Below are 24,326 nucleotides of genomic sequence, written 5' to 3'. Positions count from 1 at the left end.
TGTGTCAACTACTGCTGCTCTGCAGAGATATAGGTTGTTTTCATTTGCAGAAGTTTGGTATGATATTTGTTCATTATATAATTATCTGCAAGCCATAAACAATAGTGTGTTACGTGATTCCTGAATTTGTATTAATCAGTATATATGTAACCACGGGGTATAATTAAAATGTGCTCCTAACAAGTGAAATGGAAGGACTGGTAAGCTCCCTGGCCCGGCCTGTTCTGGGTGTTTTATGCTCTATGCAACCTCCCCCGAAAGCGACTGCAACCGTTCAAAGTGTAGTTTGTTGTTGTTTAGTACACAGTTTGGTCGAGCGAAGTTGGATCGTTGGACCCAGTATTGGTATGAAGTTGTACTGTTTGCATTTTTGCTGCATAATCTGATGGTGGAGGGTGGGGGGGTCCTGCGGGGGCTGGGGGCGGTGTGGGAGGGACCTAATTAATGTATCCTGATGATGTAAATTGCCAAATCTTATACTATTGTATCCTGGAATGTTCGGGGAATGGGCATGATGCACAAGCGTCATCGAATAGCTGCACAATTACATCGCCGTAAAGCCCAAATAGTCTATCTCCAGGAGACACACCTAGTGCCATCAGAAACTATGAAATTGCAGAGACGGTGGAGGGGACAACTATATGCCACGGCCTATTCCGCCTTTTCTAGAGGGACTGCAATATGGATACGGGCAGGAATCCCCTTCTCTCTTAGTGAGAGTAAGATAGACGACCAAGAGGATATAGGCAGATCATTTTACTTAGCAATGCCGTTACCACCAGGCTTCATTGTCTAGAGGAGCATTCAAATCACATTATCATTAAGGAGACTAAAACTTTATGAAGATGAAAGAGGTTATGGAAGAAATGGCGGTGGCAGAAAATGATCTTATGGAATGAAGAATAATGATTTTGCAGCGAAAACATTTAAATTCTTTACCCAATTTTGTGTCCAGCTGCTGAGTGGAGGTAACAGTTTTCACTGTTGTTGTTTCATGGCTCACTTCATGTCTTTCTGTTGGCAAAATTGTTAAAGAATGAAGGCACTATGTTTAAAAAGTAAATGGAGACAATGTCTGAAAGAAAGCAGTGAATGAAGCCTGAGACGTTCAATGATGATATTTCATCAGACTGGAACAAGAAGAGTTTGATCCAAAAAAGAGTGGAAAAAATGATTTGCACTATGTTTCTCCCAAAAATCATGGGTTTCCCTATTTTCAGCACGATGTATATTATTGTGAAAGCCAGAAAGCTCAGAATGAATAGATAGACAAACAGGAAATAGTTAAATGCTTAAAAGAGGTTAGTATATTACTGATCTAATATTATCTTTTTACCCTGTGTTGACTCCTGCTGCTCAGCAGACATATAGGTTGCCACCATTTGAGATTCTGTGGTGATTGCATGATGTTCTGCTGGAAGAAATGTTTTTATGAGCAGGAGTTTGGTATGATATTTGTGCATTAAAAATGATCTGAAGCCTTAAACAAAAGTGTGGTACAAAGAAGAGAACATCTTTAAAATCTTCCTGATGGTTTTACAGTTAAGCTACATGAAAAGTCCTCACATCATATGCAGAGAGGGTTACCAAAATGCAATGACTATGAACTTATTTCAGCTTTGCTTAGAATAACTAGGTAAACAAATGAAAACCGATCACCGGGCAGTGAAGTTGATCACTTCCAGAACTGTTCTCCCTGTTCAAGATACAGCAACTATTCACTTTGTGACATCAATATAGATGACACATACCATGCTGGAGAAAACTGAGAATAGATTTTCTTCTTTCAATAAAAAATTGAATACATGTGATCAATGTTATTCGGCGTGGCTATTTAAGACTTTGGAAATGAGTTCACTGCTCACTATTGTTTCATGATTCTCAGTCAAAATATATATTTAATTTTTGACGATTCCTTTGTTTTTTTGATTTTTGGGCTGTTTGAAAAAAAATACAACAGTATAATGTGTGTTTTGTAAAGTGATATACAATGTTTATGCTGCCAAAATGAAAGCTTTGGCAGCTCAATGTTGAGGACTTTACAAGATGTTAGTGTTGGTCATCAGCTAAAATACTACAAATGGGTTTTATATCCACACCAAAAAATATGCAAATAAATACATATTTAATTATGTCCAGTCACACTATTGTCACCAGGGATCTTTTATCAGCAAAATATTTGATTACCAGTGCAGTAAAAATTCAATAACTAGAGACCTCTTATATCACAGGTTCACTGTTTGCTTGTTTGGACCATGTATAGCACTCCACTGCTGTTTCACTCTGGTGCTGGGCTCCTACAAGTCAAACTCAGGCAGGGGCTCTAGTGACCATGATGCTGCTAATAATGATTGTCCTCCAGGCTCTCTAGCACACAATCTCCAGGGCCAGGGAGGGCCTCAACTGCACATGCCCGCCCTAGTGAACCGCATTAGGTGGGCAGATGCCTCTCCCAGCCCATGTGCAGGGGGGTTCCCTGTGCGGCCGAACAAGGAACCATCCGGGGCTCATGTGCGGGGGTCCCCAGAAACAAGCACCAGCTCTGGAGACCCACCATGAGGTGTGCAAGCAGTACTCCCAGCCTCAGCGAGGATGAGCTCCCTCCATGCTTCTAATTGCCTCCAGGGTCTTCTGTGTACCCAACGCCTGCCAGCAGTGGCAGCATAGATGGTCAACAGCTGCCCCCCAAATACTCAAACTCCAGCGCCCACGCTCCAGCAGCCACAAAGTGAGGGTGTGTGTCCACCAAAATGGTGCGGGGACAATACAGGTCCTACAGGCGAAATCTGGGACTGGACCTCCCAGATCCTCTCAAGGGCCACCCATCTGGCCAGCACCGGGCACTGTGTAGGGGCCTCAGTCTGGATCCCCCTCGCCGGCCAGGAGGGATGATGCAATGGCCCAATGAACTCCAGGATAACTAGCCCGAGTGGGGCCAAGCCGCGATGAAAACCCAAACGGGCAGGGGGCCTATGTTGACACCAGGCCAGCCTAGGCCTCAGGTGACACGGCCTGTATAACACGCTGCAAGGCCGCACCAGGGGCAACAGCACAATGGGATCCCCCCCCCCGGGCAACAGCAGGAAGCAGGAAAGATATGGCATGCTGGGGGGCATGAAATAGGAACCCTTAAGGCAGGATGGTTCAGGATTTTTGCACGGGGAGATGGAGCTCCCTAGAAGCTAACAACTCTCCACCAGATGTATGAAATTGTTTAAGGAAGTGTTTTCAATCCTGAACATGAGCCCCATAGGCAGCAGAAAGAATTGGTAGTCTACCAGACCCCCAGCTAAAACGCCGTATAACATCCCACCAAAGCATTTGGTCATGTCCAGTGGAGATGAGTCAGTAGACCTCACCCAATTACACCCAGCCTTTTATGATCAGGCCGCGAGTCCCCGAGCCCTAGATTTTTAACTAAATAGATGTGGGCCGATCTCTACACAGGCGAAGCGCTCTTTCTATAAGGCAAATCACGAGGTGCCGGCGCCAGCACACTCTAGCCAAAAGCCATTGCCTATTAGCACTTCCATAACAAAGCTGTTTGTAAGACCCCCAAAGCTGCACAGACACCGTCACGTATGTATTCACTATTATTATTAGAAGCTACTGTACACAACATTTATTGAACATTCTCTTCAATATTTCTCTGCACTGATCCATACTTGAATATTTTTTATATTAGTAATGGCTGTTATTGCCGACAGGAGTGGGTATACACAGGACAGTTGTAAAGCTTTATATGACTTGCGCTCTCTAGCAATGCTATCAAGCAGCAACTGACTTAAAATCACTGCCCCTTGGACCTACCGTTTGAGCGGCACAACTTTCGAATCAACAGATGGAGACTTTCTTGTTTTTATCTCGCTGATATTTGCAGGGCAACAGCATAAATTGACGAATGGGGACTGTATGCGATTTTATGGTTTTTATTAAAAAAATATTTTTACCTGGCTATGGTTTGCTATGGTTTAAACCCCCCCCCCCCCTCCCCCCACACACACACTCACCCACTGACTGTCAAGCCAACAGGCCCATTGCTTGCACATTCAAAAGGAATGACATGTATCATGAAGTACCCATTACATGTTCTGCACAGATGGGGCTTCCTAAGGAGTTATAATAGCAGAGTACTAGAATAAAAGCTGCATATGTTAATGTAATATGTTGCTGATGGAAACGTCATTACCTGGAGTTGTAGAAGGCTTCTCAGAGGAAATAAACTTTTCAGTTTTGAGGATTTCTTGGGATGTTTGCAGCGTTGCTATTTACAAAAAACAGTAATAACATACCTGTCCTTTGAGTGACATACAACATCCGTGAAAATAAATGAAAGCAGTTATAGTGTGATGATGATGAATTTAAAATGTGTTAATAATGATAAAGATCTAAAATGGCGCATGAGGTTGTTATCAATACTGGAAAACAAGAATAAAAAAAGTATTTACATGAAACATGTTAGTGATGCCAGTCTAGAAGCTCCACTCTAAAATTAAATAACCAAATAATGTTAGGTGTTTTTATAGCTATGTCTGGGAATGTTACGCAGTAGAGTGATCAGTTCTTGGGTCGTATCATGGAGGTATGAAGATGAATGAGGTTATAGAAATATTGATGGTGACAGAAATGATTTTTTTTAAAAATAGAAATATTTTGGCGCTGTACATAAAATCTTAGGTTTTTTACCCAATTTTGACACTGGCTGCTGAGTTGAGGTAATTGTTTTCCTTACAGGCATTTCTCGAGTAACGCTCTGTTTTTCTGTTAGAAACATATTTTTCTCTAATAAAAATATTCTTTAAACAAAACATAGGGAGAAGTCACAAACAAAGCGATAAAGAAAGGCAGGCAGCGTGGATGATCATCCATTTTAGAGGTTTTGAAGCAGGAACAAGTGGGGCATTTACTGATGTGTTGTTGCACTGGTGCTATTATGGTGCAAAGCAACGTGAAGCAATGTGTTTATTTAATTACAGTTATTAAAACCTGCAAGCGCAGCACAAGATAATGCAGCGCTATGTGAGTGCCCGCGCCTCCCTTAATAAATCCAGGTCTTGGGTTCCTAAGAAACAAGAGTTTCCCTGTTTTTAGCAACGTGCACCTTATGGCAGTATTCAGTAGTATCATGCAAGGACATATCTGCATTGATACAGCAGTGATATGTTCAAGATGAAACTCTTTTGTTTATCTGATGTTAATACATTATTTCTATACTCATATAAATATTATCTTGCTACCCCCTGTTGGATCGGATTGTTTGACTGGTGTATTTGTGATGGGTTTGTTGGATTCTGTGATCTCTGAATGGGTTTCTGTTGGAATAAAACAGCAAATGAGCAGAAATATGCTTTCAATGTGTTAAACACTGCAAAACTACTAACATACTATGTGAAGGACAATAGTGAAATTAAATCATGGCGGGGGTCATGAAACTTTTCTTAATTTCACTCGGAAGTTGATTTCATATAGATAACAGTTCAAAGCAATTAAATATTTTCAGCATCAATGCTCACATGTATTTTTCCTCACTACTCCGGTAATGTACAAACAATTTAATGAACGGCTTACTAGGTAAAAAATATAATCAAACCATGCTTTTATGAGGAGATAAACAGAGATTTTCTTCTTTGAAAACTAGGACTCTGATGGGAGAGATCCATTGTAAATAATGCAGTTTAAGAATTGGTTAAGGTGATTCTTGAGTTGAAGACCTGACAAAGGACTTGAAAGACAATGTGCTGCCTTAAATCAGCAGTAGGGGATGCTACGGCAGATTGTACTCTACATCCCGCTTGAGGAAACGACTTCTTTAATGGGCAGGACTCCCGGTTTACTGAAGTTCCCTTTGGAAGTAGCCTCAACCTATCATCGCTAGTGAGCCGGTGCATGGGACCTAATTCCCATAAGAGTGCCTCATGCTAATCAGACCGCATCCTCTGTTCGCCCAGATACCAATGCTGAACTAGCATTATGGGCTGGCAGTACCAGGCCATACATGATGCAGAATTCGAACAGAAATGTCCTGGTCCAATCTTAGAAGGTGCATGCAAAGAGTACCATACGTTGCTTGCTTGTGGGTATGGCTGAGTAGATTCCATCAATGCACCTAATAGGGACACCACATCAACCCTCTCTGCCCGCTGGAAACAAATCTGCCTGATGGTCCAGAGGTGGACAGGAAAACAAGACTGACTGCTCTGTTCTTTTTCACCATCTGTCTGTGTGAAAAGGGATGACCTTCTGTAATTGTTGTCTGCATTTTGTTAGTTGGGAGGGTTTCATAGTCTATTTGAAATGTTGCTGTTGGCAAAATAAGATAGTGATCTGAAATAGCCTCAGTACTATGATAGCTCACAAAGCAACTGCAAACATAAATGAATGAAAGGCACATTCTTTGCCCGATAGTGACTGAGAGCTGGCAAAAATGTTTTTTTTACACTTTCTCCTATTGATGGACATTTAAGGCCCTAGACACAAAACATTTCTCTGGGAGTGGCTGTATATTATTACAAGAAAAAATGCTCATTTCAATGGATGCTCAGTAACGCCTTTTCAGGGATAAGTCGTGTTTTATTGTAGACCTACATGAGACTTAATTATGAATATGCATGAGTATGAAATGTCGAGTCACTGAAAAAAAACTTTGTTAAAGAAAGGACTGAGTTAACATGTTTTGCTACTAGAAATGCGTGAGTAAATCGCACCCAAGTCTAGAGTAAGCACATCCAGATGTTAAAGATCTATACAAAATATTAGTACATAGTTCCCATTGCAAACTGAAGGGTAGATCACCGAAAGCCAGTGCTCAATTTACTCCTACTATTTGCAACCTGCATGAATCTGGCTCTATACGCACTATGATTTAATACGGATCAAAGAGATAAATGATTGTGCTTGCCAATATCATGAAAGAAAGAGGCCCTCAAGGAGGAAAGGGAGTGCACAAATTCCACTTTTGAATTATTATGGGTATATTTACCATACTTGAGGATAAAGGAATTAGACAGACATTGATTGGCACATGTAATAGGCGTATCTTGAAAAAAGTTGAAACCTTCCTTGTAGGTTTGGTGACCCTCAAGAGTTATAGGATGTAAATAGGTAGTCTTACGACCGGTAATTATAAGTCTCAACGGGGCCATGGTGTTACATATTCTTTTGAATGTGTGTATTATTGACATCCATGAATAAGATCACTGAGTTTGGAGATTAGGTTTCATGCATAAGGTTCATAGAAACGTTCTGCCTCTTGAAGGAACAAATAAATAGAAACAAACAAGTCAAAAACCAGTAAGACGAGTTCACATAGCTCTACAAATGGATGTGCTATACACCAATAGTTTTTAGCTGGCCATAATGGCTTAAGATTGCTCCTGGAAAATATTTGCACTTTATGACCCTACAGTAGGTGAGGAAATATGTTTGATAGAACAACAAAGAACAGCAGATGCGTTCTTGCAAATTAAATCTGTGTGTCTCAGGTCCAGCTGTATGCATTCATGTATACCTGTCTGTGTACTGCATGCAAACATTTGCAGTAATTACTTACAATTAGATGTTTGCTTCCAGTTGCATTGTATGCAGTCTACCTGTTAAATAAGAAAGCTTTCATCTGGCAACTCTCCTCTCTTCCAGGTGGTCTCCTATACTGAAACGCTATCACACTGGCAATAAATTACTGTATTTCGCAGCTGCACTATATATTTAATCCCAGCATTTCCAAGAGGCAAACTTCGTTTTGCACATTGCGACTTGCCATTTGCAGTCTCAGAGCTTACAATTTTTCAAATGTTTAAAATTGCAGACTATATTGATGGCAAAAAGTCATAGTACATCAGGTCCATAGAGGTAAGGATCTAGTAACCTGAAGCTATAATATAAATATAAAATATGAACTGCAGACTTAGTTTCATTATTAACCTACTGCCAAAACACAATGGCACAGCAGACTTAACACAATATAGCCGGACGCCACTACTTGCAATAAACGTAGTGTACACATGTTATTTGTGACGTTACATTTATTTTCCATATTGGACATTTTACTTTAATCAAAAATGATTCAGAGTGTATGATCCTAATATGTATTTTGCCATTAAGGAACTTCTACACTTCAAAATGGGAGAGTTGTTGTAGAAGGTTGAAAACCTGCAGTGATGTTTTTATTTGCAACACAGGTTAAAAATTAGGGGTTTCTAATGTGATTTTCCGCCACTTTCAGTACCATAAGTAGTAATGGGATAGCTCTAATGTTTGAGTAATTTCACTTTAAACTTGAAGATGGTGTGAATGTGGATGCACCACTAACTCTGTTAAAGAGGAGAGAAATAAAACCAGATATCTGTCCATCTCTATTGAGTATTCAACTCATCTGACAGCAGCTGCCTTTCTCTGATAACAGGTTAATAATAATATACATGCCCTTGTACAGTACACAATATAAATGCCAACTTCTAAATGAAAGAATTTGTAGGAATAAAGTTGGTGTCCCATATCCTGAAACTGCCAACAATAAAGGAATAGGCAAATAGTGATAGAATTATTTATTAACCAGAGGTACGAGTACTGCTAGTAGGCCTCTATAGCTAGTAGGGCACTGGAATCTCAGATGCTTTAGTGGGGCATGAAGCATCTCAGAGTGAATGAAGGAATGGAAGTACTTGCGGTGGCAGATAATGATATTTGGGAAAACTGAAAAAATATTTGGCTGAGGAAATGTTTACACTTCTTACCCAGTTATGAGTCTGTATTCTCAGTGAAGACAATTGTTTTAGTTTTTGGAAATACCTGTGTTACTTGAACATTTTCTTTCAGAAAGTTCGTTGATCAATGTGAATGTTCTTTAGTGAAAATGTGTAGTTAATGCCAGAAAAAAATCAACTAAAGGCAGGTATTTTGGATGATTCATCTTTTATCAGACTCTAGAAACAAGAGCATGATTCAAAGAAAAATAAAAGGAAAGGTTTTGATATACACTAGTTTCTCAAAGATACAAAATTCTATAGCTCTTAGCAATAGGAACAGTATGGCAACATCCAAAATGGTCCACATGGACATGTTGGCATGCATGATATAGTGATATGAATATATGCTACTGTTTATTTGGAGTTAGAACATGATTGATCTATGGAAATAAAAAGTTTCTTTTTACCCTCTGTTTTTTCTTGTTGCTCAGTTGAGATAAATGTTATGGTTTTAAAAGGTTCCAAGGTCGGTGAATGTATTTCTGATGGAAGAATTGAATAAATGAGAAATAGAATATGTTAGATAGGTTTGTAATAAATTATAAGAAAACCATCAAAGCTGGGCTCAAGCAAAACAGAATATTTGTTATTAGCTATTAGAGAGTTTCACATTAAAGTCACTTAAAAATGGAAAAAGCAGGTTTAGGGACAAAAAGGAAAAGAAAACATAATGACTGGTTTCGATTCACATTGACTATTGACTATGATTTTGTCGACTGCATTTGCATGTAAATTCAAAGGAAGTTAACTTAATTGTATCAGCAGTTATGTCATAACAATTAAAAACCTTCCCTAAAGTTCATATTATATAAAATGCCCAGTAAATAATCATGTTCCATACTAAAATAATCAGTATGGGCGTTTGTGTGTGTATTCGATAACATTTTGAAGGCAGGGAGAAACTTCCATCCTGCAAATAACTATAATTGTGCCATTTTCAAACAATAAGGTAGTTGTTAACACACACTTACAGGTTGATTTGCCTTTTTAAGTCAGTGGGCAAATTGCTTGATAAGGCCCCGGCCCCGGCCATGAAGTTCCAATCTTTCCTCATTGCCATTAGGGACATTTAAGTAAGATTTCAACCCTTTGTGGGGACAGTCAAGCAGAAATTGTGTGTTAGAAATTGGATCTCTAGTTGGCAGAGGTATGCCCCCTGTCCAAGTAGGGACCCCAATCCTAGTCAGGGTAAGCTAGATACAGACTAAAAGAAAACCTGTGTTCATCCTCTGGTAGCTTGGCACTGAGCAGTCAGGCTTATCATAAGAGGCAATGTGTCAAATATTTGTGCAACACACACAAAGTAACACAATGAAAACACCACTAAAATACTCCAAACAGGTTTTAAAAAAATAGAGAATGATTTATGAATAAAACAAGACCGAACCATTGGTCCAGCGGGACTAATTAGGCTTTATGCAAGGCCGAGGTACACGTTTTAACCTCCGTCGACTTGCCAATTATAGATAGATACGGTGAAGGAAAGATCTGCTCCGCAGATGTTCTTTTCGCTAGATGCAGAGAAGGCCTTCAAAACGGTCCACTGGCCTTTTATGAGACAAGTTCTGGTAAAATTCGGCTTTTGACATGAATCTGTGGCTTGGGTAGAATTACTGTAAACTAGTCCCAGAGCTACGGTTAGGGTAAACGGGGTGGAATAGGCTGATTTCCCCATTCAAAGAGGAACCAGACAGGGTTGCCCATTCTCTTCCCTACGTTTCACACTGGTTCTGGAGTCACTGGCCTGTCTGGTCAGGGCCCACCCGGACATTAGTGGCTTCCAAGACACAGGAGGTCATCTCGCAGAGGAGCGGATATCCCTCTATGCAAACAATATCCTGCTCTACATTACCAACCATAAGTTCAACAAGTACTTACTTGCACCCACTGGGGTGAACCACTCAAGAACTTCATGTACCAGCTTCCCTTGGGGCGACCCGGAGGAGGAGCTAGCGGAGTGCGGTCCATTGCGGTTGTTTATAAAAATGGCTCCCTCGAGCTTTGAGCTGACGAGCTCCTGGACGACGCACCTGCGTGCCTCTGCGGGCACTGAGGCCCTTGACGGTTGTTTGGCGGCCCTCTCTTCCACCCCTAACTATTTTCTCTACTGAGGAGGGAAGTTATCCCGAAACCCGAGCCATGTCTCGGGCGATATTTTAAAACCCGGGACATGTATCGGGTCTAGAGATCATCAGTTCAACAAGTACTTACTTGCACCCACTGGGGTGAACCACTCAAGAACTCCATCAGAGATCATAAGTTCAACAAGTACTTACTTGCACCCACTGGGGTGAACCACTCAAGAACTTCATGTACCAGCTTCCCTTGGGGCGACCCGGAGGAGGAGCTAGCGGAGTGCGGTCCATTGCGGTTGTTTATAAAAATGGCTCCCTCGAGCTTTGAGCTGACGAGCTCCTGGACGACGCACCTGCGTGCCTCTGCGGGCACTGAGGCCCTTGACGGTTGTTTGGCGGCCCTCTCTTCCACCCCTAACTATTTTCTCTACTGAGGAGGGAAGTTATCCCGAAACCCGAGCCATGTCTCGGGCGATATTTTAAAACCCGGGACATGTATCGGGTCTAGAGATCATCAGTTCAACAAGTACTTACTTGCACCCACTGGGGTGAACCACTCAAGAACTCCATCAGAGATCATAAGTTCAACAAGTACTTACTTGCACCCACTGGGGTGAACCACTCAAGAACTTCATGTACCAGCTTCCCTTGGGGCGACCCGGAGGAGGAGCTAGCGGAGTGCGGTCCATTGCGGTTGTTTATAAAAATGGCTCCCTCGAGCTTTGAGCTGACGAGCTCCTGGACGACGCACCTGCGTGCCTCTGCGGGCACTGAGGCCCTTGACGGTTGTTTGGCGGCCCTCTCTTCCACCCCTAACTATTTTCTCTACTGAGGAGGGAAGTTATCCCGAAACCCGAGCCATGTCTCGGGCGATATTTTAAAACCCGGGACATGTATCGGGTCTAGAGATCATCAGTTCAACAAGTACTTACTTGCACCCACTGGGGTGAACCACTCAAGAACTCCATCAGAGATCATAAGTTCAACAAGTACTTACTTGCACCCACTGGGGTGAACCACTCAAGAACTTCATGTACCAGCTTCCCTTGGGGCGACCCGGAGGAGGAGCTAGCGGAGTGCGGTCCATTGCGGTTGTTTATAAAAATGGCTCCCTCGAGCTTTGAGCTGACGAGCTCCTGGACGACGCACCTGCGTGCCTCTGCGGGCACTGAGGCCCTTGACGGTTGTTTGGCGGCCCTCTCTTCCACCCCTAACTATTTTCTCTACTGAGGAGGGAAGTTATCCCGAAACCCGAGCCATGTCTCGGGCGATATTTTAAAACCCGAGACATGTATCGGGTCTAGAGATCATCAGTTCAACAAGTACTTACTTGCACCCACTGGGGTGAACCACTCAAGAACTCCATCAGAGATCATAAGTTCAACAAGTACTTACTTGCACCCACTGGGGTGAACCACTCAAGAACTTCATGTACCAGCTTCCCTTGGGGCGACCCGGAGGAGGAGCTAGCGGAGTGCGGTCCATTGCGGTTGTATATACATTACCAACCCTGACACTACACTTCCCTTGATATTACAGCTAGTTAGGGAGTATGGCAGACACACAGGATACAATATCAATTGGGGAAAGTCGAGGCTATACCCCGTTGGAGGTGCTATAGACACATGTGTTATACCAGGACATCTAAATATTACCGAAGAAGGCTTTACATACTTGGGGCTATATATCTCCGTATGTGAGGCTGACTGCCTTACTCATAACATTAAGTGAGTACTGCCAGAATTCCGAGAAGACGTACAAGATGGAGAAGACTTCCCCTGACACTGCTAGGAACAGCGGCCATGTATAAAATGATAACGCTCCCCAAACTATTATATATATTTCAAAATACATATCATAAGATACCGGAGGCCATTTTTAAGGCAATTAATGATGAGCTTCGTATGCTCTTGTAGGATGGAGGCCACTATAGAGTTGCATTGCAAACTCTGAAGCGCGGCCATTATTATGGGGGCATCGCCCTGCCGGATATCCAGGCCTACTATTGAGCTGCACACCTAACGGTAATTAATGAATGGAGCCATACCCCAGGAGATCACCCCACATATACCCTAGAGAGACTCCAATTCCAGAAACATACTTACCTTCACTATCTCTATGGGGTGGAGCAGGAACACAAGGGCAACTGCCTGCCACACAGAGGAGAATTGAGGCCTGGAAGGGGGCGGAGCATCATATGAAACAGGATAAGAGACTAACTAAAGCCACACCACTGTGGGAGGGCAGGCGAATACCTGCACTGATGTAACTAAAGGGTTTCAAGAAATGGGACATGGTCAGGATTGCGACCCTAGGTGACATAATTAAAGGAGAGACCTCATTAGATTTGCAGAACTCCAAGCCGAATATCAACTGCCAGATATGCAACAATACAAATATTTACAATTGCACAATGCTTTAGGACACAAAAACCTGACATTACAGATATCCCAGAACATGCACCACTGGAAGGTAGACTGCTCCAGGAGGAGATACCCTCGAAGGCGGTCTCCTGGACATACAGAACCCTAATAAACAACATCTCTGACAGACTGATACCCCTCAGGCGTAAATGGGAGGAAACACTGGGCCTGTTAGAGGACATAGATTGGGAGACAGCACTAATGCATCCAAGGGAGGTTGCAATTAAGCTTCGGTTAAGATTAATACAACTTAAAATCCTGCACAGAGAGTATTATGATAGAGAGAAACTCCATGCAATGGGTAGGGCAGAAATGCCTATTGTTTACGGTGTAAAACTGATCCAGGCACCTATATGCATACGCTATGGGAATGCCAGCGGATACAGAGATACTGATCCCCAACAATGAAGGAATTAAGTGCTGTACTTGACACACAGACCCCTGTGGACCCCAACTATATTCTCCTGGGCATGCCTATGGATATCAATCTCCCCAGATATAACCTACTGTTGTGCCACCTGGGACTCATAGTTGCCAAAAGAGATGTTGTCAAGCACTGGGGAGGGGAAGACCTGCCCACAATGGCAGAATGGCGCGCCAGTATGGACTTATAAGGGAGCCGAGAAAGAAATCTATATGGCCAGAGGATGTCCCCAAATGTTTAAGGAAATTTGTCATCCATGGCTAAGATACTACAACCTAGAGGTGCAGGGAGTAGAGATCGGCGATGTACACCCCAATACACCAGAGCCATGAATGATTGGTGAAGTCTGGGTAGGCCATGCCCATCCTAGGGAGAGGGAGGGGGATAGAGGCTAGGGGGAGAATCCCTCATTGTGTAATTTCTGTATCTCTGAAAGTATCAATTGTACGTAACAATGGCAAAACTTGATATGTATGAAACTCACCTGCTACAGTCTTGGCTGTTGTTTAAAAATAAAAACAGTTTAAAAAAATAAAAACAAGCCTGAACCAACAAAAATGTAATACGTAGAACTAGAGTTATGAATTTTTAAAGAGTGAATCAAAAAGTAGTGCTTGGAGTCACATACGCCGGACTAGGGTAAATCCAAAGTTCAGGCCGACCGCAATGGAGGACAGGCCGGCCACAAGTCCCAGGAAAGGTCTGCTGAAAAAGTATCTTGGAGGGAGCAACGTTGGCGTCGAAGACTTAATGTGTTGGTTCCGAATTATGCAGTCAGGTAAATGCATTGTCGGCGAGCCTAGCTGTTGGGTCCTGTGTTGGGATTGTACTCCTTATAATGCAGGTGCTGCATCATCGTTGATCCTTGCAGTTGGGCCCCACGTTGTCATTGAGCTGTGCAGGGATGTCCTCGAATCGGTACTGCATCAGCCTGGAAGGGACTACGTTGGTTCCCTTTGGCACAAAGTCGTCAATGCATTGATATTGACGGTTCTGGACAGCAGAATTCCCCTTTCAAGGGCCCAGACCTGGATTGGCAAAACTTGCAAGGGTAAGACTCACAGACAACAGAGTGCAGGTGCAGTTGAAGGAAGTGTAGGATAGCCCTGAGACTTCAGAACAGGGGGCAAGCCATCAAGCCCTCGTCATCACTCTGGATTCCAGTCAGATGGGTCCAGTCCTTATCCTCAGCAGGGCTGAGCTCAGTAGGCAGCATGGGCAGCTTAGAACAGTAGTGAACCAGTTCCTTAGAACAGTCAGTCAAGCAGAGTGGCAATCCATGTAACCCAGCAGTCCTTAATCATGGTAGAGGTCTTCACAGATCCAGTAGTGTACTGTCTTGGTAGGGTCAGAGACCCAGTACTTATACCCAAATTTTCCTTTGAAGTGGGGGTGATTTCAAAGCAGGCCCTTGAAGTGCACAGGTCCCCTTTCATGCCAGCCATGTCTTCTAGCTATCTGTGGGGTGTAATCAACCCTTTGTGTGGGAAACAGGACACTGCCTATTCAGATAAGTATAAGCCCCCCTCTCTCTCTTCCTGCCCAGGAAGAGATATCAGAATGCAGATAAATCCAGATGAGTTCTTTGTCACACTAACCCTTACTGAATATGTGGCTGTCTAGAGGGAATGCAAAATGTAGCAGTTACCCACCCTAGACATGTATTGGAGACAGGCTGCAGCCACACAGAGCTAACTTAAGAGCAGAGAAATGTCCACCTACTAAAATGTTAAATCCATGCAAGAGGATTTCTCATTACTATTCCAAAGATATAAAACACGATGCAGCTACTCCTTTCTAATCAGGAGTTACAGCTTAAAAGTGCATTAAGGAATTCACAATGCTAGCCGATGAGAGGAGTAGGCCTCACATTAGTGAAAAATGAATGTATGTGTTTGTCACTGCTAGAACATGTAAAACTAAAAAGTACATGTCCTACGTTTTACTTACACAGTACCCTGCCCTTAGGGCTACCTCAGGCCTACCTTAGGGGTGACTTATGTGTAATAAAAGGGGGGTTTAAGGGTTGGCAAGTGGTTTTAAATGCCAAGTCGAAGTGGCAGTAAACTGCACACGCATCCTTGCAATGTCAGGCCTGAAATAGGTTTGAAATGCTACGTGTGTGGGTAGCACAATCAGTGCTGCAGGCCCACTCGTAGCATTTAGGTTACAGGCCCTGGGTATATGTTATACCGCTTTACAAGGGACTTACAAGTAAACTTAATATGTTGATTGTGTATACACCAATGTTACCATGTTTAGAGAAGAGAGAACATACACTTTAGCACTGGATAGCAAGTGCTCAGAGTTCGAAGGCCAACAAAAAGAATTCAGCAAAAAGAGGAGGAGGAAGGCCAAATGTTTTGGGGTGACCTTTCATAGGGTCATTTACCAACACCGTGTTTATATTATATCACATTAAACACCTCTCCTCAAGGAGAAGGACATTTTTTCTGACATTTGTGATCTCCAGGTGGTATTTCACAATGTTGATGGGGACTAACACGTGGTCCCTATAAAAGTATTCATGACCATATTGTTGCCGTGTGCTAACAAAATAGTAACTGTATATTATGGAGTCAATGATCGATAATCAAATAGTGTCCCGCATTCAATGAAGTCAAACAGCATTGTTGTTTGGCCTCTATATTAGGCAAACCTTCTTTAAGTATATTAATGACTTTATGATGAAATAGAATGCAGATTGTCTGATGATAAATGGTACTGCCAAATTTGACCTTTTATATGTAAATGATACTATCTTTGAGGTTAGAATTAAAAATGAACTTAATGGAAGATTTTCAGATTTTCTGAGCTACTGCACAGATTCCTTTCTTTTTACATAAAAAAAGTGAAACTGCCGCAATTCTGTGCATCAGCCACACTGAGCTTGAAACCTCAAGAACGAGAGCCACTATCAGTTTCTTAGGGTTATATTTGGTGAAGACCATGAATGAAATTATGTGGGTTAAAATTGTGGGGCCATTTGAACATTGAACCATTAACTTAAGCCCATAATGCCACCTCTAGAGAGTGTTTACTTCCCCTCAATCAACACTGATATCGTTGGTCAGGTTGGAGTTAGGTGTCCAAAATGTAAATCATCTAGTTACTATTAAACTTCTAGTAATGTGGGCAAGGCTATGCATAAATAATTAGGCAAATGTTTGTTGAGATACAATGAATGACCTGTTCAAATATAAACATTCGCTAGATCACCCATGGGCAGCTTATGAAAAGGAAATGTTAGTTAATTTGAGCTATGCTCCAAGCAGATGTCTCATACTGCTAAGATTAAGTAAAAAATATTGGTAGAAAGAGCTGCATGATGAAAATAATAACATATATACAATAGCTCTTTAGCCCAGGCTACTTACAACACAGAAATACATTGTATATCAGTTGTTAATTTGGATTGCCAGCCTTTGAGTTGTTTTATTGCAAGATGGGGTAAGTCATAGTATAGCTCCCAAGATAAAGAAGAGGATGAATTGCACTTTATATTTCTGTCCTGCATATGGTCAACTATGGGAAAAGTGGATTTAACCTCTTCTATTAAAGTTTTGTTGTTATGATGGGAAGGCTGGAGAGAGGTATGTAAATTAATCAAGCTTCTGAAAGTGCAATATTCTATTACTATGTACATATGACATATGTGAGGTAGACAGAATCTCTTAATGTGCCAAATAGTTGGCAATTATTAGTGACTATGTATTTTTAAGAAACTTAGTATGAAATTGTAATATATGAATTTGCAAACATTTCCAATCAAGGCAGCAACTCTTTTAATGTATTTAGAACTGAGATGCTTTTATGGGCATGCTACATCTAAAATATACTATTTGTAATTAAAAATAAGCAGCACTGAAATTTGCTTAGAATAATCACAAACATGATTGGATATAGATAACCAGACAAAGCAAGCGAATGCTTTCCAGCTGTATTGGTTACATGCTCATTTCCTAATTCAGCATTCTGGGCTGGTTGAAGAAAGTCTTATATTTGTTACCCAATTGGTATGGCTCCGTAGTGGAGGTAATAGTTTCTACTGTTGTAGTTCCTTGGCTTGCTTCATGTTTTTCTGAAGGCCAAACAGTTAACAAAGTACAGTATTTTTTAAGAAATGGTAGAGACATGGAGATAATATCTGAAATGAAGCTGTAAATGAATCCAGGGAAGTTGGATAATGACCATTCCTCAGACTGAATATTGAAGACTTTAATTGACAAAATATTGGAAAAAAGATGGTTTGTTGTATGAGTAATCCTCAAAATAGCAAGAGTTTCAAAGTTTTTAGCAGGGAGCACATTCCAGTCACAGACAGTAAGCTGAATACGATAGGATGTACACAGAGAAAATAGTGAGATGTTCAGAAAGAGACATCATTGTTTCCTATTCTTTAACTGATGTTATCAAATTATTCATTCAATTAAGTGTCTATTGTCTTTTACCTTGGGTCAACTCTTGCTGCACAGCTGAGGTTATGGCTATTTGGTGCTTTGAGATTATAGTATGTGTTTCTTCTGAAAGAAATAGTAAATGATCAATTGTTTGGTGTGAGATGTATGGACAGGAAAATATCAGAAACCCATAAAATTAGAACTGGTACAAAAATGAAGAAATGATTAACAGCTTCCTTGTGGATTTACGCTCTATTCTCTTGAAAAGGACTAACAAGCTGTTTGTTAAGAAATAGAAAAATTACATTAACTGAATGTAACCCAAGATTGCTTGATAACTCCAGGAATATGAGGACACCCAGACTATTGGGAAACAATAACCTGCATGTCTTTGCACACTGTACATTCCTCACAAAAGCTGTGATAGTACAATGATGGTGAAATTGCAAGGTGTTAGTGATGATCCATCCTAATTAAATGCAGAACTAGAATGTGTTATCAGCAAAGAAAGGCATAGAAAGAAAAAAGTACATGGCTACTCTTGGTCGCATATCCCTAAATGCTCCAAGCTCTAAGAATAGGCAAATAAGAGCAGACACCATTTTACTTAGCAATGCTGCTACCACTAAGCTTCATTGTCTAGAAGAACAGTCAAATCACATTTACATTAATGAGAATTAAATTTTATGAAGATGAATGAGGTTATAGAAGAAATAGGGGTGGCAGAGTATGATCTTTTGAAATGAAAAATAATGTATTGGTGGCAGAAAATGTTAGATTCTTTACCCAATTTTGCATCCAGCTGCTCCGAGGATGTAACTCTTTTCATTGTTGTTGTTTCTTGGCTCACTTCATGTATTTCTGTTTACAAAATTGTTACAAAGTGAATGCAATAAGTTTGAAATGTAGGTGCAGACAATGTCTAAAAGAAAGCTGTGAATGAAGCCTGACAAGTTCAATGACGATATCTCATCAGACTGGAATAAGAAGAGTTTGATTCAAAGAAGAGTCAAAAAAATGATTTGTACTATGGTACCCCCAAAAAGCAAGAGGTTCACTATTTTTAGCAAGATGTACATTATGGTCGAAGCCAGTAAGCTTAGTATGAATGGATAGACTGAAAAAAATAGTATAATGCTTAAAAGGGTTTAGGAAATTACTGATCTAATGTTATCTTTTTACCCTGTGTCGAGTCTTGCTGCTCAGCTGAGATATAGGTTGCCTCCATTTGGGATTCTGTAGTGATTGCATGTGTTTCTGCTGGAAGAAATGTTTTAATGAGCAGGAGTTTGGTATTATATGTGTTCGTTATAAATGATCTGAAAGCCATAAAGACTAGGATGGTACAAAGAAGAGGAATTCATTAATAACTTCCTGGTGGTTTTACAGTTAAGCTAAATGAAAAGTCATAACATAATATGTGGAGAGGGTTACCAAAATGCACTGACTATGAACTTAATATAGCTTTGATTAGAATAACCAGGTAGACAAATTCAAATAGATCACTGGGCAGTGCAACTGAATGCTTGCAGAACAGTACTACATACACTGTTCAAGATACAGCATCCACTCAATTTGTGATATCAATGTAGATGACACATACCATGCTGGAGAACTATTTAAGACTCTGTACATTAGTTCACTGTCTACTATTTTGTCATGAAAACTATACAACAGTATAATGTGTGTTCTGCAAAATATTCTACAATGTTCATGCCAACATGAAAGCTTTAGCAGATCAATTATGAGGACTTTACAAAATGTTAATACTGCTCATTAGATTAAATACTACAGATGGGTTTTAAATCCACATAAAATATATACAAATACATGCATACACAATTATATCCAATTATTCTACTGCCACCAGGGATCTTTTATTAGTAAAATATTTGATTTCCTGTGCAATAACAATTCAATAACCAGTGACCATAACCATTTAGAGTGTCCACTGCCTTTTTGGCTAGGTGTGTTCTAAACAAATACCATGTACATTCAAAGACGTACATCTCCAGAGAAGATGTGGTAAGCAATTCCTTTACAAATGAAAGAAGTTAAAGAAGTACTTATGGTGGCAGATGATGATATTCTGGCATAAGGAAAAAAATATTGGATGAGGACAATCAGAGATTCTTTACCCAGTTTTATATCTGGTCGCTCATGGGAAGTAGATGTTTTCATTGTTGTTTTTTCTTGGGTCATTTGTTTATTACCTTTTAGGAGAAGAGTGCACTAATAACAATATTCTTCAATAAAGACTTGATGTGCACGCTTGACAAAAAGTTGTAAACAAACCCAGGCAGGTTGTATGGTGTTCCCTTTAATGGACACAAGAAAGCAAGCTCTAATTATAAAAGATGGAAGAAAACGTTTTGATGCATTTTGCTTTCTCATAAAGAAGCAGTCATTATCTTTGGCAATTGGTGCATTTTGTTACCGTCTAAAATGCTCAATATGACCATCCTAGACTTGGCTACAGAGCAATAGTTTAAAATGATACTATATTGAACAAATAGTGTTAGAAAATCTACTGAAATAAATCTAAAGTTTTACCCTCTGTTGTCGCTGGTTGTTTGGTTGTGATAAATGTTAGGTCCTCCAGAGGTTCTCTGGTCCTTGATTGTTTTTCTGTTAGAGGAAAACAGTAAATATGAGCCCTCTCTGAGATGTGCTGCCGCCCCCATCCACCACTGTATTGTGCATGTCTCCTGTTCCTTAGTCTGTTCTCCCACCTCCTCCTGCTTTTGTGTCTCCTGTGCCATTTTCTACATGCCCCGTTTACTGCCATCTCCATTCTTCTCATGCCTCTTTGCATACAATAAGCCCTGTGACTTTTCTTCTGCATGTCGCTGTCAGAATTTCAGCTCTTCATTCTTCCTCACTCTACAGGACTTTAAGCAGTTCATATCTACATATGACATGGGTATGTCATATATCAAGATACATCTCTCACATATGCAGGTTAAACAGGGCTGTACTAAACAGCTATTGTTGTAAATCAGTAAATTACTGGATTTTAAATTGTGTTTGATAAGGTAATTTCTCAAGCTGTGCCTGTCTGTAGAAATGAACAGAGATTCTCCCAAAAAGAAAAAGGGAACTCATTTTGTTAAAGAGATTCCTTGTAACTATAAAAGTACTTCGGAAAGTGGGAAGATGCCATGACCCCACTGTAAACATGTCTGCACATAGGAGAACATACAAATACATTGAAAGACAAACACTTTAAATAATCAGTACAGTTCATGAAGATTATTGTGCTTTTTAGTAATACAAAAATGGGCTAAGGTTCAACATTATAGTTATCAAATTCATTCTGACACCACATTCAAGCCTCCCCACCTCCAAAACACCATCTGCACTGAGGATCCTCAGTACACTACCACTTTTTCTGAGAAAGAAACACATGGACCTTGTCATGCCCTCACTTCTCTGCTAACCCCACTGTCATTTTTAAAGCCCACTGACTCTATCCAATCCGCTTCTTTGCTCAGAGTTCTATTCCATACACTTTCCAGTGCCAGCTTTGAGTATTTTCCTTTCTCCTCTTACTCCACTCTCCAATCAGTTATTGCTCACCTACCCTTGTCTGCCTACCATACATAGTGTCTCTCTTGTACCATGCCTCTGGGTCTCTTCTGGCACCTTCTGATCTCCTCTGTCGCTCCTGCCACGCCCCCTCGTCCCTGCCTCATTATTGTTATATCCCTTCTGCCTAATTCTGTGCAGTGTAATTTCTCAATCCTTTCTACCACCCACTGTCTAACAACGCAACAGGTTTATTGCTTGCAGACTCAAAAGCACAGTACTAGTATTAAAGTTGCATATGCTAATAGTATAACTTGCTGATGGAAACCTCATTACCTGGAGTTGTAGGAGGCTTCTCAGTGGAAATAAACTTTTCAGTTTTGAGGATTTCTTGGGATGCTTGATGCATTGCTATTTACAAAAAACAGTGATTACATACCTGTCCTTTGAGTGACATACAACAGGCATGACAAAACAAAAGCTGTGATAATGTGATGATGATGAATTTAAAATGTGTTAATAATGATCAACATCTAAAATGGTACATGAGGTAATTCTCAAAACTGGAAGGAAGAATAAAAAAGTATTTACATGACACATGTTAGTGACGCTTATCTAAACGCTCCACACTAACATCAAATAAAAAAATAATGTTAGGTGTTATTATAGGAATGTTATGCAGTAGAGTGATCAGTTCTTGCGTGGTATCATGGAGGCATGAAGATGAGTCAGGTTATAGAAATACTGATGGTGACAGAAATGATCTTTTGAAATGAAAAGCATATGTTTTGGTGCAGTAAAAAAATCTTTGATTCTTTACCCAATTCTGAGACTGGCTGCTGAGTTGAGGTAATTTTTTTCTTTGCAGGTGTTTCTTGAGTAATGCGCTGTTTTTCTGTTAGAAACAGATTTTTCCCCTATTAAAATATTCTTGAAACAAAACGTAGGGAGAAGTGGCAAACAAAACTATAAAGAAAGACAGTCAAGCTGGATGGTGATCCGTTTGCAAAGAAGAGGTTAATTTAAAGAGGAGTGAAGAAGAGGTTTCGAAGCAGGAACAAATGGGGCATTTACTGATGTGTTGCACAGGCGCTATTATGGTGCAAAGCAACGTGAAGCAATGTGTCTGGTTACTTACAATTATAAAAGCCTGCAAGCGCAGCACAAGATAATGCAGCGCTATGTGAGTGCCCACGCCTCCCTAAGGAAAACTAGTTCTTGGGTTCCTAAGAAGCAAGAGTTTCCTTGTTTTTAGCAACGTACGCATTATGTCAGTATTCAGTAGTATCATGCAAGGACATATCTGCATTGATACAGCAGTGATATGTTCAAGATGAAACTCTTCTGTTTATATGATGTTAAATTATTTCTATACTCCAATAAATATTATCTTGTTACCCTCTGTTGAATCTGGCTGCTTGGCTGGTGTATTTGTTATTTGCTTGGGTTGTGTGATGTCTGAATCAGTGTCTGTTGGAATAAAGCAGTAGATGAATGTGTTAGGGTTTAGCATTAAACTCTACAGCACTACTAATATAAAATGTGAAGGAAAATAGTGGAATTACATAATTGTGAGAGTCATTCCAATTTGCTGAATATCACTAGGATGTTGATTGCATAAAGATAACAGTGCAAAGGAATTAAATGTTTTCAGCACTGATGGTCACATGGATTTTTCTTTGATAGGCAGGTACTCATGGTTCAGGGAATTTCCCTCTGGAATCTATCATTGCTAGCGAGTAGGTGCATAACTCTCATAAGAGTGTCCCTTTCTAGTCAGACTACATCCTGTGTTATGAGCGTTTACTAATGTTGAACGACATTCCGCGGCTGGCAGTTACAGGCCATACAGAATTTAGAATGAGTCCAGCATTTTGCAGGTATAATCTTAGGAGGTGGTTGTGAAGAGCACCAGCGGGTGCATGCCTGTGGGTGTGCCTGAGTGGATCTATCATTCCCACAGACAGGGACACCACACCAACCCTCTCTGCCTGCTGAAGGCCATTCTGCCTACTAGTCCAGAAGTGGATAGGAAGAAAACTGACTGGTCTGCTCTTTTATCATCTATCGATGTGGAAAGCGATGACATTCTGAAACTGTTGTCTGTGCTTTGGGAGTTCCAAGGGTTTCTTAGGCTATTTGAAATGTTGCTGTTGAAAGTGCCAAACAGGTAATGGTCTAAACCTGCCTCAGGGATATGATAGCTCACAAATCACATGCTAACATAGATGAATGAAAGTGTTGAGTCATGGTCGACACATGCACTTTCTCTGCCCGCTAGCGATTGAAAGTTGGCAAAAAATATACTTGAGTTACATTTTCTTCCATTGAGTGACATTTAAGGCCAGAGTCACAAAGCCTTTCTCCATGAGTGGCTGCAACCATCTACTAAAATAATAGCAGACGCGCATAGAAATCCTTGGAACCAGCTTTAATCACCCTGACATCTGCCGTGAGGGGAACGGCCTGCAAGGGGGTGAAATTGAACTCAGACGGACCATAAAAGACCTGATAGCACACCGCAGCGCGGGACGCGCGCGGGCAGCGCCCGGGCGAAGCCCGGGCCATGGGCGGGCCCGTCCTTGCCCGTCCTGATGACCGGAGGAGGCCGGGCAGGGCCAGGACTCTTGGCTGCATCTCGCCGTTCTATCCGTTAGAAGGTATTGTGTCACGAAACAGCATTGTAAGCTATACGGACCCCAAAGACTTTTGTTGTTTCAGGAGGTGTTTTC

The 24,326-nt window shown here is 41.0% G+C and overlaps 1 protein-coding gene across 1 annotated transcript in view; it reads right to left on the bottom strand.

Annotated features, from left to right (window-relative positions):
- The window catches only part of ABI3BP (ABI family member 3 binding protein), a 1,978,933-nt gene that overhangs the window by 788,503 nt on the left and 1,166,104 nt on the right, over positions 1 to 24,326 (bottom strand). The window contains exons 19-28 of the mRNA XM_085622401.1: positions 22,415 to 22,489; positions 21,931 to 22,005; positions 20,620 to 20,694; positions 19,249 to 19,323; positions 18,853 to 18,927; positions 18,118 to 18,189; positions 9,152 to 9,226; positions 4,190 to 4,264; positions 1,337 to 1,414; positions 940 to 1,014 (exon numbers count right to left, since the gene is read on the bottom strand). Coding sequence (XP_085478527.1) covers positions 940 to 1,014; positions 1,337 to 1,414; positions 4,190 to 4,264; positions 9,152 to 9,226; positions 18,118 to 18,189; positions 18,853 to 18,927; positions 19,249 to 19,323; positions 20,620 to 20,694; positions 21,931 to 22,005; positions 22,415 to 22,489 — 750 coding nt within the window. The remainder of the gene's footprint in view (positions 1 to 939; positions 1,015 to 1,336; positions 1,415 to 4,189; positions 4,265 to 9,151; positions 9,227 to 18,117; positions 18,190 to 18,852; positions 18,928 to 19,248; positions 19,324 to 20,619; positions 20,695 to 21,930; positions 22,006 to 22,414; positions 22,490 to 24,326) is intronic.

This window comes from Triturus cristatus, chromosome 8 (genome assembly GCF_964204655.1).
Source record: "Triturus cristatus chromosome 8, aTriCri1.1, whole genome shotgun sequence".
Classification (NCBI taxonomy): Eukaryota; Metazoa; Chordata; class Amphibia; order Caudata; family Salamandridae; genus Triturus; species Triturus cristatus.
This window is presented reverse-complemented; position numbering and strand designations above follow the sequence as displayed.